This window comes from Alosa sapidissima, chromosome 1 (assembly GCF_018492685.1).
Source record: "Alosa sapidissima isolate fAloSap1 chromosome 1, fAloSap1.pri, whole genome shotgun sequence".
Taxonomy (NCBI): domain Eukaryota; kingdom Metazoa; phylum Chordata; class Actinopteri; order Clupeiformes; family Clupeidae; genus Alosa; species Alosa sapidissima.
The window spans coordinates 21,318,840-21,331,203 of record NC_055957.1 but is presented as its reverse complement, the minus strand read 5'-3'; the positions used below and the strand labels follow the sequence as shown (position 1 = coordinate 21,331,203).

Here is a 12,364-nt window from a genome sequence, read left to right as displayed (position 1 = left end):
GCTTTCAAATTCTGGAGGGGGGGGGGGGGGGGGTGCACCTCATCTATTCCAAGCATATCCTATTTGAGTATGATAAATCCTGTATTTTGCTAAGCAAGCATGCATTCAACTTATCAATTTAAAGAATGTGTATTGTACTCCCTTGTTTGTTATTAAACTATACTAACACGTAGCCTACACAAGGAAAGAGGATCAGCTTTTCAGCTGTCTGCGCAGCTTTGTTTTTCAACCCCTCTGAACAACTGGACCAAAGTACAAGTCTCTGGTAAAACTATTGCGCTCTGCACTCTCTAAACATCGTGGCATCTAAAAACAAAGGGTTTGTCATGAAAAAGTTTTGGTCCACATGTCCTGTTTCTGTCATTTTAAACATTGAGGTACCAATAATTTCATGAAGTAACTATGATAATTCTGAAACGCATGCTGTAACTGTTGAAAACTTTTATTCTTAAGATATTGTACATTTAGTACCACTGCCTGGATAACAGCATGCTGCACAAAAGTATCATTTTGCAACTCCATAGAGGTTTATGGAGTGTGGTGGGAAACCATCATGCAGTCAGACAAGAGTTTGCTTAGGAGGCCATCCATTGTTACCACTTGTGACAGTATCCACAGGGCACAGAGTCTCTTCTCCAATGCGCTGGATGCATATTTCGTTTTCCTTTCCAAGTATGACAGATAACATTGTGTGCTGGACAGTAACGTGTGGCATGTTGGTGTGTAGTTTGCAGTCATGCTGCCAAGCCCCTCACAACCATGTGCACCAAACAAATCAAATTCTGTGAAATGGCTGGAGCAGAGAGCAAACATGTTTGTGTACTTCTTTCCCTCTTCACCACTGAGGTAAACAATAATAAAAACATGGCCATCAATGAATGACTTTTACAAGTTATGACACCATCTTGCAGTCGGTAAGGCTCAAGAACATTGTTGAAAAAGAAATGAGGCTAAACGCACTCAAGTAAAACACCTTTTACTTAAAATATTCTGCATACTATTTTCATGGCTGTACTCTGTGTGCAAACAACTAATAGTGTCTTAGGTGTGTTGGCTATTGTAATATGTTCATATGAGAATGACCCAGCATCTTCAAAATATTCATTGGGAATTTAATATTTAAAAAGAAATACCTCTGATCACACACTCTTTATGCAACCAGGTACCGATGCAAAAGCTCACTATAGAGCCGCATCAATTATTGCCTTCAGCCAAATATTAATTTTATAATTTGAAACTTAAAAACAAAACATAAAAAGAGAAATGCCTCTACGTCATCACCCCTATAAGTCCGTCATCATTAGCTCCACTGCCCTCTGGACTGTTACATGATGTTATGATGCCAAGGCCCAGTTCAGCCAGCTCTTCCTGCATGCTGGTGGACATTGCTTTGGGCTCCAATCGGTTGCACAAAGTTCTGTAGGAGGGTAAGGGGTATCCCAGATCTCGGAGGAACTCGTACCCTTTGACCCCGACGGCGCAACGGATTTTGCGGGCAGTCAACACAGTGTCCTGAGACCACACGGCCCTGCGCGAGCGCTTGGCCAAGGTGAGCGCCCGGATCTGATCCTCAAACAGGAACATCTGAAGCCCTTTCTCGATCTTGTTCAGTTTGTGGAGACGTTTCTTCATTTCCTCTACCTGTTAAAACACATCAGCACAAGGATGGCTTCAGAACACTTTTTTGGCCAATGCACACACAAGCACCACAAGATAATTCTACAATACTTCTAGCAATTACTGGACTACAATGCCAAAGTCAGCCTAAGCACAATGAGAAAAAGGAGTTTGCCCAAATGGATGTGAAACTGGCCTCTCTCTGTAGCCTGGCTGTGTGTTGTTGCTGCTGCTCCAGCTGAGCCTTGTAGTGTTGACAGAGAGTGCAAGGGTGCTCTTCCTCTGTGGCCTGCAGTCCTGCCTCCTCCTCTGTACTCAGTTTAGGCTGTCGCCGAGCATAGCCATGGTCTCCCACGTTAAGGTCCTTCTCCACTAGAAGTACATAAGTCAAGACTACATGAACTGGAATTTAATGATAAAAAAGTAAATCCTTATGAATAATACAATTCACTATGGCAAGAATACCCTCGTCAGCACTGTAAGAAAGTAGCCTAGTCCTATTTAAAATATTGGCTTCAATTAAGAGACTTTCTTAACAGGGATACCTTACTTTAAAGTCAGATTCAAGGTATATAAAATACTCTTTTTTTTGTCAAAAAATAAAATGGGTAGGACTATCTTACCTGGTTCTGGTTTAATAGGTAGAGTTATCTGAGGTGTGATGGGAGAGGGGGGGTCGGGTACATTAAAGAGGGTAGGGATGGCATTAGGTTTTAGTTTCTTCCCCCCTGCTGGTGATCTTGCGATTTCTTCAAACTGACTTTCTTCGAAATGGTCCTGCGAGAAAATTATATGAAATGGATCTTTCGTAAGATATAGGACGAAAGAACAGTCGCTGTATTTTTGTCAGCATCCAAATCAACAACCGAGACAAACATAGGTGCCATTGTGTTCATGTCATTGCATAGCGACGCTTATGTACATGAGTTTACAAACTTGCCTGGCATAACCTGGAGCAGGGTGTCGGCACAAAGTCACGTCGACAGTTTATCACCCACTTTCTGCTTCGTACGGGGTCTTTCGGAAATCTAAAGAGTTGTTTACCTATAGTAGTGGAGTTAGAGCAATTTGGTGCAGAGCATCCACCCATATTTAGTTATGAAGTGGCAAAAGTTAGCAGTAAGCTAAATAGCTATAAGCTATTAGCTTGCTAGCTCAAGTAACTAGTGTCTCGTTATTGATGACACGTAACGTTAGAGAGCCCTCTAAAGCTAACCGCTAACAAGGTTAGCGGTTTAGCAAGGACTTCCTGGGAAAACGTTTTTGGTTAATTTACACCTACCAGAAAGAATACACACATGCATTCAAATATATTAACAATATCGTAACAAAAGGTTTTACAACGAAAAATAAAAAAGAGGCTACAAGAAATTTGTGAAATGCAGACTTTGTTTGAGCCAAAATGGCACTGGGGTACTTGGCGAGCGTATTTTCTGATGTCACTTTATTGAGTTGGCCGAAGAATTGCCTGACTCAATAGTTTTGTTAATCTTATTCGAATTTCAGGATATAAGTAAACAGACTATTTTATTAGTTAAATATAATAAATCACATATCCATGGACACAAAGCATGCAAAGACCCATTATTTGGTGACTTTACAGTAAGCTAGGATGACGGTTTACCCCATGCCTTCATTGAAGACATCTATAAGGGTCCACTGTGACGGCCATACCCATGTGTTTTTGTACCTTATGATTTACACGTTTGAGAAGAGAAGTTAGTGGTGTGTTTTGGTTTTTAGTGGGTTCCTAAACGAATGACTACACTTAAGGTTAAGCATACATCGATGTAATTTAGTGGAAACCTTTAAATGGTTTGATAAGTGTAACTGCTGACCGCATGAGCGTATATGTAAGATACAGCTCCTCACAGCCATGAGCCATGTCCTTTTGTATGACTTCTAGCTAGCCCATGTGTGTTAAAGATATCTTGTCATAACTGTTATTCCCGAATAAAGTGAAACGTTAGTGTGATCGACTCCAGCATAATATGGCAACCTCGATGGTGGTCCCGGTTGTGGATGTACAGAGCAATAATTTCAAAGAGATGTGGCCAGCAATTTTGTTGGCCATTAAATCATCATCTTTTATATCTTTGGACACGGTGAGATATCTAACAAGCATTAACTTCATTGATAGCACAAGTTAAGTGTGTGAGAAGCAAATATCTGATGGGATAAATCCTTGTAACTTGTTTTTAGGAGCTGAGCGGTTTGGGAAACAGAAAGAGTCTTCTTGCAGAGTAAGTAGCTTAACCTAGAGCTAACATCTCTTTATCCGAGAAAGTTATCTGTGTGTTTGGCAAGAGATCTGGGGGGTATTCCAAGTACGTGGTTTAGTGACAAACCTGGGTAAATTAACTCCGAGTAAGTGGTAAACCTCCTACAACAAGAGTCCTATGGCATTGTTTTGTAAGGAGAATGAAGCCATACAGCTCTTCTATTAGGAGGTTTACCACTTTGAGTTAATTTACCCAGGTTTGTCACTAAACCATGTATTTGGAATACCCCCCTGAATAGATTATGCTGTTTATGTGATTTTGTTTTGTACCAACATGTGCTGCCCTTGGTGGTTATTTTTTCTTCTTCTTTGCTTTCCTTTTGTTTTTAAACTTCTTGAAGGCTTCAATTATGGAGCAGTTTAATTAGAGATGTACTTAATGTTGAATTCGTCATATGTTCTATGGCTGTTTTCCCCCAGGTCCATTGAAGACCGTTATAAGGCAATTTGCCATGCAGCTCGTACACGCTCCATTCTGTCCCTTGGTTTGGCGTGTTTCAAGAAACTTGAGGATAAAGTAAGACTTTGTATTGTTGTGTAATCATTATACTGTGTTAACTATACAATTAACTATATTATAATATACTATGATTGTGTCAATGATCTTTTTCAGGCTGACCATACTTACTTCGTGCAAGTGTACAACTTGACTTTACTCTGTTCAGAGGAGTATGTTATTGAACCCCAATCAGTCCAGTTCCTTGTGCAACATGGTTTTGATTTCAACAAACAGTATGCTCAGGGGGTCCCATACAATAAGGGCAACGATAAGGTAAATGTTGATTAATATCATCATTACTTTTAATGGGAAACTACTCGAAGAAACATTCTAATCCCCTTTCTCCTTGTATTTCAAGGGTGGCGATGTCCATGTGATAAATGTTCGTAATCTTTTCGTGGAGATCCTCAGAGCTCACAAGCCTTTGGTTGTTCATAATGGATTGGTTGACATGGTTTTCCTGTACCAGAGTTTCTATGCCCATTTGCCCGAGAAGCTGGGTACGTTTACTGCAGACCTCTCGGAGATGTTCCCAGCAGGCATCTATGACACCAAATACGCCACCGAGTATGAGCTGCGGCTCACGGCCTCATATCTGGAGTACGCCTTTAAGAAGTGGTAGGTAAAGTCAGTACAGTATTTGAAAAGAAAAAAAAATCAGCCAGCAAAAATATGTGTAATTCATTGCATATTTTGCAGACATAGCACCATAAAATGTGATACCTTATCTCTTAACCTTTAGCTTCTCTCATTCTTTCGCACAGCAAGCTGGATAATGGCAGATCCATTCAGGCAGGTGGCCACGGGCCTCATGTGTTCCTGGAGTTCTGTAACTACACTGGGAACATGCAGAGCTATGTGGACTACAGGCCATGCGCTGATGGTCATGTGGGAGGCGCAACAGATGTCTGCATACAGTTCTCTGTGAGTATCACAGTCAAGGCACTTGCATGCATGGCTCTTAGACATCTTTGTGAGAGAGATTCAAAATGAATGTATTTCCTTGAGCAGTGGGTTCATCATACCGTCATTCCACCACTGTTCAGCCATTGACCTGGGTCAGCCTTAGGGGGTCGGGGTGTAGAGAGGGTTTGGCTGCGCTAGGATACTATTGCCGTTTCCAAAACACCATAAGATCAAGGAGAGCTATTGATAAATTCATAAGGACCTAGGAAAAGACAATCATGGTTTTAAGACAATCTGACTCTACTTACACTTATGGGAAGTGAGTTTTATTGACTTGTCAAGTTGATTGGTTTTTGTTACCTGACACAAGGAGGCATCCTTATCACCTTTCCTTGCTTCAGTGTACGCTTTCTTTGCTTTAGTGTACCTTTGCTAAAGAAAGCATTGAAGCACCTTTACTAAGCATGTAGAGAATCCGAACAGCTCTTCACTAAATATTTCCATGTCATTTTCATTGAAATAGGAAACTTCCTAAGCAAAAATGCAGCCTCTGAATGCAGCCTCAGCCAGTTAGCATCCCAGTTTGCCTTTAAAAATGGCGTCCGACATTAGGTGCCACATTATTCATGACACAAAATATGTTGTCTGTGTGGATTGGTGGATGAACTGGCAATTTCCTGCTGGGAGGATCAACCAATACCTTGACAATTTGTGGCCATGTATTATGCACCTTATTGGCTAATCAGCACATGTTGGTCGCCATTGGTGAAGATAAAGAAGCAGCAGCAGCAGCTCTCTGAGTACACTTTTGGCTGAATTAGCTAGCCTAGCATCTGTCATTGAAATGATGGGGGGGGCTTCCTCACTCTCTCCAGTTTTATATAATACCTACATGGTCTGGCTCCTCTTCTCAGGCTTACGGGTGGTGTCCCAATGGGTCTCAGTGCCCCATGTCTCACGACACAGACCTGATCATCCAGCAGGACGAGCGGACTAAGGAGAGCAAGCGCCAGAAGAGGAAACGCAAGAAGAAGCAGAAGGGCCCACAGGAGTCGTACGAGGAGGGTCTGGACGCACCCCCGACCAAGCAGGCTCACCTAGAGGGCAGCAATGTCGAGGAGCAAGGTCAGAACAATGGAGTGGAGAAGAACTGCACCAGTGCTGTCACCGAGATGACCGATGACCTTCAGGAAGATAGCTGTGCAGATGCAGGCAGCATAAACCGTGAGACTTTGGGAGCGTCCGCAGAGGAGGAAGGAGCTGTTCCATCTGGGGCTCAGACTGGGGACCCCTCAGCGCTGGCGGTCAAGACTAGGGAAGCAGACGCAGCAGTGAAGAGGGCAGAGGCGGGGACCCACAGAGCTGGCTTTGATGCCTTTATGACCGGATACATCTTTTCCTACGCCAGTTCTCTGGCAGCGAAGAGCGAGGAGTCGAGCCCAGGCAAATGGCTGCTTGGCTGCTTAAACAAACTTTATCTAAGTGGTAAATCCGTACCCTTACACATTGTGAAAAGCACATTTTCCAAGTCGTCAAAGGCACACATGCATAAAATGGACATTGTCTGGGGAAAGCGCCTCAGTAACAATGCAGCTCCAAGGGTGGAAACGATGGCATGATGTGAGTCGTGTTTGAAATGGTTTTGTAATTAACAATGACTTTAGAGTCTGTGGGCGTACAGGTAACACAGATGTGTCCTGGTCTTGCGTTTCATCAAACATTGTATATGGTGTTCATTTAATTGAGGTCATCCATCTCATTCTCATTTGGTGTCATGTTATGATTTCGAAGATGGAATGATACTTTCAAAATCTGAGACTGTATAAAGAAATGACAAAACAAAAACCATACATTCTACTGTAGTGCAGTTACATATAAAGTTGAGTTTTATTTGTAACAATTGGATATACAAGTTTTATAATGGTGTACATTTATAAAATTAAAGCCAGATGAATGGAAAACGTTGTCCTGATCTGTCTTTGGTTAAAATATACATCTGTATTACGGTTAAAAATTGACACAAAACAGTCAGGACAAAAAGAAGCACTGTATAAGTATCCAACAAAACAGATTTTTTACATCAACAAAATCCCCATTTTAACCAAGCTGCATTAATAACATGCTTTCCACAAACTCTGTAGAAACAGATTTAAGACATTTCTTTTCTTTTAAATATCAAAATAGATTCTCTTTAGAACTAGCCTGCCTTGTTATATTCATTGCATAGAAATGTAGTGACAACCAAAAAAAGACAGGGAAAAAAAAGTTACACCATCATTTATCTTTTCAAGTGCAAGTTAAAATTTTAAGTAATTACAGAACAGATCGGAACACAGCTGAAGATGTGACTACAGGTCCTGAAGGAGAGAGTGTGACCCTGTGTGAGAGATCCCAGCCATGACAAAACTCTCTGTGTGTGTGTGTGACTCAGTCTAGCACAAGTCCTCTTGTGGCATTCTCAGAGAGTGAACAGGCAGGGGACTGGTCAAGCTCTCCCATGCCGAGGTCAACAGTCCCCCACAGTACAGTGTATCAGCAGTGTGCTGAGTGCCATTGGATAATCCTTATACAAATAATCAGACCAATATATTTTCTTAAGCTTATTGGGACTGGGGAAGGAGACGTGTCCTCATGAATGAAATCCATCTCTGGAATGTATGACTTGTATGACGCAATGTGCTCAAGCACCCTAGGAAACTGAACAGCTACATGCTAAATAGCTATTCACTGAGCTGTTATAGGACAGGTGTTTCTAGCTGTTACAGCCATTGCTCAGTAGTAAGTGAGCAGGATAGGGTTATGCAACTTAACGTGTCAAATGTTGAAAATGCTGAGTTAGATATTAAGTCATTGAGAGTGCTTTTATAGGATGTTAAATGTGTTGTTACATTCAAACAATCGGTCTGGAGTTGAAAAGTTCACACGGTTAAACTGATTTCTGAAAATGTCAAGATATTTGACCTGGACCTCACACAATGGCTCTCCACATATCTCCTCAGACCCCATTCCTTTAGTCCAAAAGTCCAAGCTTAAATTTCTTTCTTGCCGCATATTTACACAAAGTATTTTTTCTTCCAAAATATTAAATACTCATGATTTGTGTGAAAATAATCTCTCTGCATTTTAAGACTGCAGTACTATCCCTATCTTAAACAGCAGGAGGCGCCCTTACTCTCGTTCTCTGGTGCTCAGTCCTGTTTCTCGGGGTGGTCAGATGTCGCACCGTGAGATCACATCCGAGGACCCCAGCGGCGGCTTGCCGGGTGTGAGGACGACCGAGCGCAGCTCCTGATGCTGCGCGGCCACGCTGAGCGTGAGGGCCGGCGCTGAGGGCAGGACGGGCAGCCCCATCATCTGTTCCTCGTCATCCTCCGCCTCCATGTCCTCGCAGGCCCCGTTGCCGTTGGGCAGGCTGCTGGCTCCGCGCGCCGCCGCCTCCTCGTCCGTCTCCGGGCTGGGCCGGCCGCTGGAGCAGTCCATGGCCTCGGCCTCGGCGTCTCCGTTACTCCCTCCCTCCCCGCCGTCCGGCCAGCTCCGCGCTGCCTCCGCCTCCTCTTCCCGCCCGGCCCGCGGCCGGAAGGGCGGGATGTCCGACACGCCGTACTTCTTGGCCCAGCTGCTCAGCGGCCTCTGCTTGGCCTCGGCGCCCGGCTGCTGCGCCTGCTCGGACCGTTGGGCGCTGGAGCCAGTGGGCGCCGAGCAGAAGGCCTCGCACAGGGGCAGCTGCGGCGAGACGGGCAGCGAGCGGCACTGCCGGCCGGGCAGCTGCCAAGGCTCCGGCCAGGGCACAGAGAGCGCCGCCATGCCGCAGGGGTTGCCCGTGGAGACGGCGCCGGGCAGGAGCTGCTGTTGCTGCTGCGAGAGCGAACCTCTCGGGCTGCCCTGAGGCGACTGCAGGTTGAACATGAGCGAGAAGACCGACTTGCTGGGCACATCGAAGAACTTGATCTTGCCGCCCTTCAGGTCTTCCCGGGCACTGAAGGGGTTAATTTTGGGCGCTCCTCCCCGTCCGGTGCCCTTAGGTCCAGGGTTGTAATACGGGTCCTGCACGTTGACTTTGCGGCCGGGCTTGCGGGAGAACACGTCCGATTGGCTGCGCGACAGCCAAATGTTGCGCCGAGGACGGGGTGACTTGGGAGGAATCTTGTCATCCTGGAAGCCCAGCGGGTTTAGCCTTTTCATACCTTGTAGCTTATCACCTGGACCTAGACACAGAGAGAGAGAGAGGGAGAGTGTCAGATTGACTACAGACAACCCCAGAGACTACATGCACTTACTGTACACTAGGGGGCGACATGCACACTTGGATCAAACTACTTCAGTTGAACCTCAAGTTAGAAAACAGTCTTGAGTATTTTTTTTAAAAGGTAATTGAGTTTAGTTGAAAGCTGATTATGTCCAAATGGATTTTGATTGCATGAGGTCATATACAAATAGCAAAACCTTCATGTCCATTCACTAAAGCTTGCCTTGCTTACTTCCACTGCTAGGAACAGTACATAATAGACTCTGATAATTTGTCACATTACTTCAGCTTCATAAGTTGACAAAAAAACAAAGCATATGTTATTGCCAGACAGCCTGTGATCAAGCTATAGGCACATATAGGCTTGTCAACAGGGAAAAGCCAGAGAACATGGAGCTCCTCAGGTGGCAGGGCACCCAATTAGAATCTGCGGCGATTCCAAGAGGAGCCCTAATGATTTATGGATGGCAGGCTTTAATTCACACCACGCCATGCCTCACAACACTCTAATCACCTGTTGGGAAGCGCCACCCCCTTTTTAATTACTCGCCCAGGAAAATTAGACCGTGGGATTGTTACACTGCGAGCGTAATTGGTCGTTGCCAGCAGACACAGTGTAAAAATAATGGCAGCCATGGCTCATTAGCGAAGGCCATCCCAGGCTGGGGCAGTGGGGCCGGCTAGAGCCCACAGATCTGCAGTGCAGGGCTACATTACACAGCCGCCACGGCTGGCACACATACTGGCCTGCTTGTCTTACAGTTTCCTCGTTCCAGGAAGCCAGAGAGACCCAGGTCTTACATGGAAGCTGGGTGTCAAGTGGCAAATGACAAGTTCAGTTGCTGCGTGTGTAGTGGAAACATGCACATTTTATATGGACAAGGGATTTTATTGCTTGTAAAAACCACAAGTGGCGTTCTCAAAGAGGATCAAAGCAAACGTCTTTGTACATGAATAGGAAATTCAGCTGGATGACAAGTAAAAAGGGGCACATCCTAAAAACAGGCACTTCCTTAAAGGAGTAAAAAAAAAGGGCACATCCTTAAAGGAGTAAAAAAGGGCACATCCTAAAAGGAATAAAAAAGGGCACATCCTTAAAACGTCCCATTTTGCTGACTTTCTCTGTCCCATTTGATTTTGGAGAGAGAGAGAGAGAGAGCACGAGCGAGAGAGACGTACCTTTGGGGATGGTCTTGTCGGCCTCTACAGAGGTGTGGATGCGCTCCTGTTCGGCCTCCTCCACGCGCAGGTGGCCCAGCATCTCCTCGAGCCGCTTCACGATGTCCGGGAAGGACGGCCGCAGCTTCGGGTCCATCTAGACATGAGACACGAGACACATGGAAAAACACTCCTGACAAGCTGAAGGGGCTGGACGGGATCAGGAGCACAGGCACCACTACTCAAACAAAGGAGGTAAGTGGATCCCTCTGTAGGGATGATAGAACCATGCCCGCTCAGAGGGCTACATCAGAAAATACAGACCGGATTGAGGGGAGGCAGAGACGAGCTCTTTGTACTCACATTGCAGCAGTCGAAGGCCAGCTGGAGGAAGTCGGGGGGGCAGTCTCCCACCATGTGCTGAAAGGCATGGTAGTCAAGGCCAAAGTTCTGCAGGGATAGGGTCACAGGAGTGAGAGCTCAGTTAGAGAAGCCAACCAATAAATAGGAGCTACCAGCCAACAACAACGACACAATTCAACTCAACACTATGCCTAATGTTTCTTTAATGTTTCTAATGTTTCTTTTTTAAGCTTTTCCAAGAATCCACTGAGAAAGTTGTTGGCAATGTCAGTTTTAGAACATCAGTATATCAAACTACCAAAAACATAACAATATACATAAATAAAAATATCTCTAACAAATTTAACTATTTTTGGTTATCATGCAACCCATTTGCTCCTGCACCCTACAGTCAAGAAATGCTGTTCTCTTTAAGATTTCTTTTTTTTAATGATGCCTCACTGATGGATTTAAAAACGTGGCTATAGCCATGACAAGTCTATGTCTATGCTCTCTGATGAGCAATTGAATAAAGGAGTGGGAGGTCACAGCCTAACAAGTGTAGTCAACCAACACACACAGTTCAGTTTGCAGTCTTCAAAGTTCACTGGCTTGCTATGTATAAGACCTTAAGGCCTGCTAGTCAGCGTCTCACCTCTGTGCGAGGCAGGAAGTCTGGGTCGGCCTGTATGCGTGCTATAACCTCACAGAGGACTATACCATAGGAGAAGACGTCTGCCTGCAGGTGGACAATGAATTCAGTTCAGTTCAGTTTAGTCATTATAGAGAGCAGAGCCAGTACAACGAAATGGCAATCTCAGTAAAGGCAGCACAATACAATACATTTGGCTAGGACAGACATTACAATACAATAAATAAATAAATGAACATACACTATAGGGCAGAATAAAAACAGGCACAGACAGTCAAGATAGTCCTTGATAAAGTTGCTGTGCACAAGGTCACAGGTGCATTTAATAAGGTGCAATTTAGTAAGGTGCTTAAACATGTATGGGCATGGAGGAGTTAAGAGTTCAGTAGAGTTACAGTACTAGGAGAGAACACGGTGAGCACCCTGGTGATCAGCCGCAGACAAAGCCATACACACAGGATCTGCAGCATGGCTCAGCACTCTCTCACCTTCTCATTGTAAGGCTCATCTCGCAGCACTTCTGGTGCCATCCAAAACGGAGATCCCACCACAGCAAGCTTCTCCCCTTCAACACTACACACATGCGCGCGCACACACACACACACAAACACACACGCACACAAACACAATAGGAGGTGACTATCAGGTAACAAACACAGATCA

The 12,364-nt window shown here is 44.7% G+C and overlaps 3 protein-coding genes across 7 annotated transcripts in view; 1 reads left to right on the top strand and 2 right to left on the bottom strand.

Annotated features, from left to right (window-relative positions):
* Window positions 1-426: 426 nt before the first annotated feature.
* On the bottom strand, window positions 427-3,063 carry si:ch73-382f3.1 (uncharacterized protein LOC100151273 homolog). Of its 2 annotated transcripts, XM_042110977.1 has the most exons (5): window positions 2,900-3,063; window positions 2,558-2,661; window positions 2,241-2,394; window positions 1,814-1,989; window positions 427-1,641 (listed from the first exon to the last, which is right to left on the bottom strand). In XM_042110977.1, the coding sequence occupies exons 1-5, from the start codon at window positions 2,919-2,921 to the stop codon at window positions 1,270-1,272; spliced, it is 828 nt and encodes a 275-aa protein (XP_041966911.1). In that variant the 5' UTR covers window positions 2,922-3,063; the 3' UTR covers window positions 427-1,269. The 2 variants fall into 2 exon arrangements, with proteins under 2 accessions (XP_041966911.1, XP_041966902.1); XM_042110968.1 differs by having other exon boundaries at window positions 2,558-3,062.
* Window positions 3,064-3,282: 219 nt separating this feature from the next.
* On the top strand, window positions 3,283-7,264 carry toe1 (target of EGR1, exonuclease). The gene is made up of 7 exons (XM_042084490.1): window positions 3,283-3,722; window positions 3,820-3,860; window positions 4,319-4,415; window positions 4,512-4,670; window positions 4,756-5,015; window positions 5,162-5,321; window positions 6,218-7,264. Exons 1-7 carry the CDS (start codon window positions 3,609-3,611, stop codon window positions 6,920-6,922), a joined length of 1,536 nt encoding a protein of 511 aa, XP_041940424.1. The 5' UTR covers window positions 3,283-3,608; the 3' UTR covers window positions 6,923-7,264.
* The window catches only part of tesk2 (testis associated actin remodelling kinase 2), a 30,901-nt gene continuing 25,703 nt past the window's right edge, over window positions 7,167-12,364 (bottom strand). For 3 of the 4 annotated variants that reach the window (XM_042084465.1, XM_042084474.1, XM_042084446.1), the window contains exons 7-11: window positions 12,190-12,274; window positions 11,705-11,788; window positions 11,071-11,157; window positions 10,729-10,864; window positions 7,167-9,508 (exon numbers count right to left, since the gene is read on the bottom strand). In XM_042084465.1, the coding sequence (XP_041940399.1) occupies window positions 8,514-9,508; window positions 10,729-10,864; window positions 11,071-11,157; window positions 11,705-11,788; window positions 12,190-12,274 (1,387 nt within the window). In that variant the 3' untranslated portion in view covers window positions 7,167-8,513. The remainder of the gene's footprint in view (window positions 9,509-10,728; window positions 10,865-11,070; window positions 11,158-11,704; window positions 11,789-12,189; window positions 12,275-12,364) is intronic. The other variant, XM_042084456.1, reaches the window with a different exon arrangement.

What these genes read in the sequence shown, in the direction of transcription:
- si:ch73-382f3.1 (XM_042110968.1), bottom strand. Translation starts at nt 2,707, where the DNA reads ATGGGTGGATGCTCTGCACCAAATTGCTCTAACTCCACTACTATAGGT. An exon ending in CCTGCTCCAGGTTATGCCAG is followed by an intron (nt 2,395 to 2,557) that starts GCAAGTTTGTAA and finishes ATTTTCTCGCAG; the next exon opens with GACCATTTCGAAGAAAGTCA. An exon ending in CAGCCAGGCTACAGAGAGAG is followed by an intron (nt 1,642 to 1,813) that starts GCCAGTTTCACA and finishes GTGTTTTAACAG; the next exon opens with GTAGAGGAAATGAAGAAACG.
- toe1 (XM_042084490.1), top strand. Translation starts at nt 3,609, where the DNA reads ATGGCAACCTCGATGGTGGTCCCGGTTGTGGATGTACAGAGCAATAAT. An exon ending in ACAATAAGGGCAACGATAAG is followed by an intron (nt 4,671 to 4,755) that starts GTAAATGTTGAT and finishes TTGTATTTCAAG; the next exon opens with GGTGGCGATGTCCATGTGAT. An exon ending in GAGTACGCCTTTAAGAAGTG is followed by an intron (nt 5,016 to 5,161) that starts GTAGGTAAAGTC and finishes TCTTTCGCACAG; the next exon opens with CAAGCTGGATAATGGCAGAT.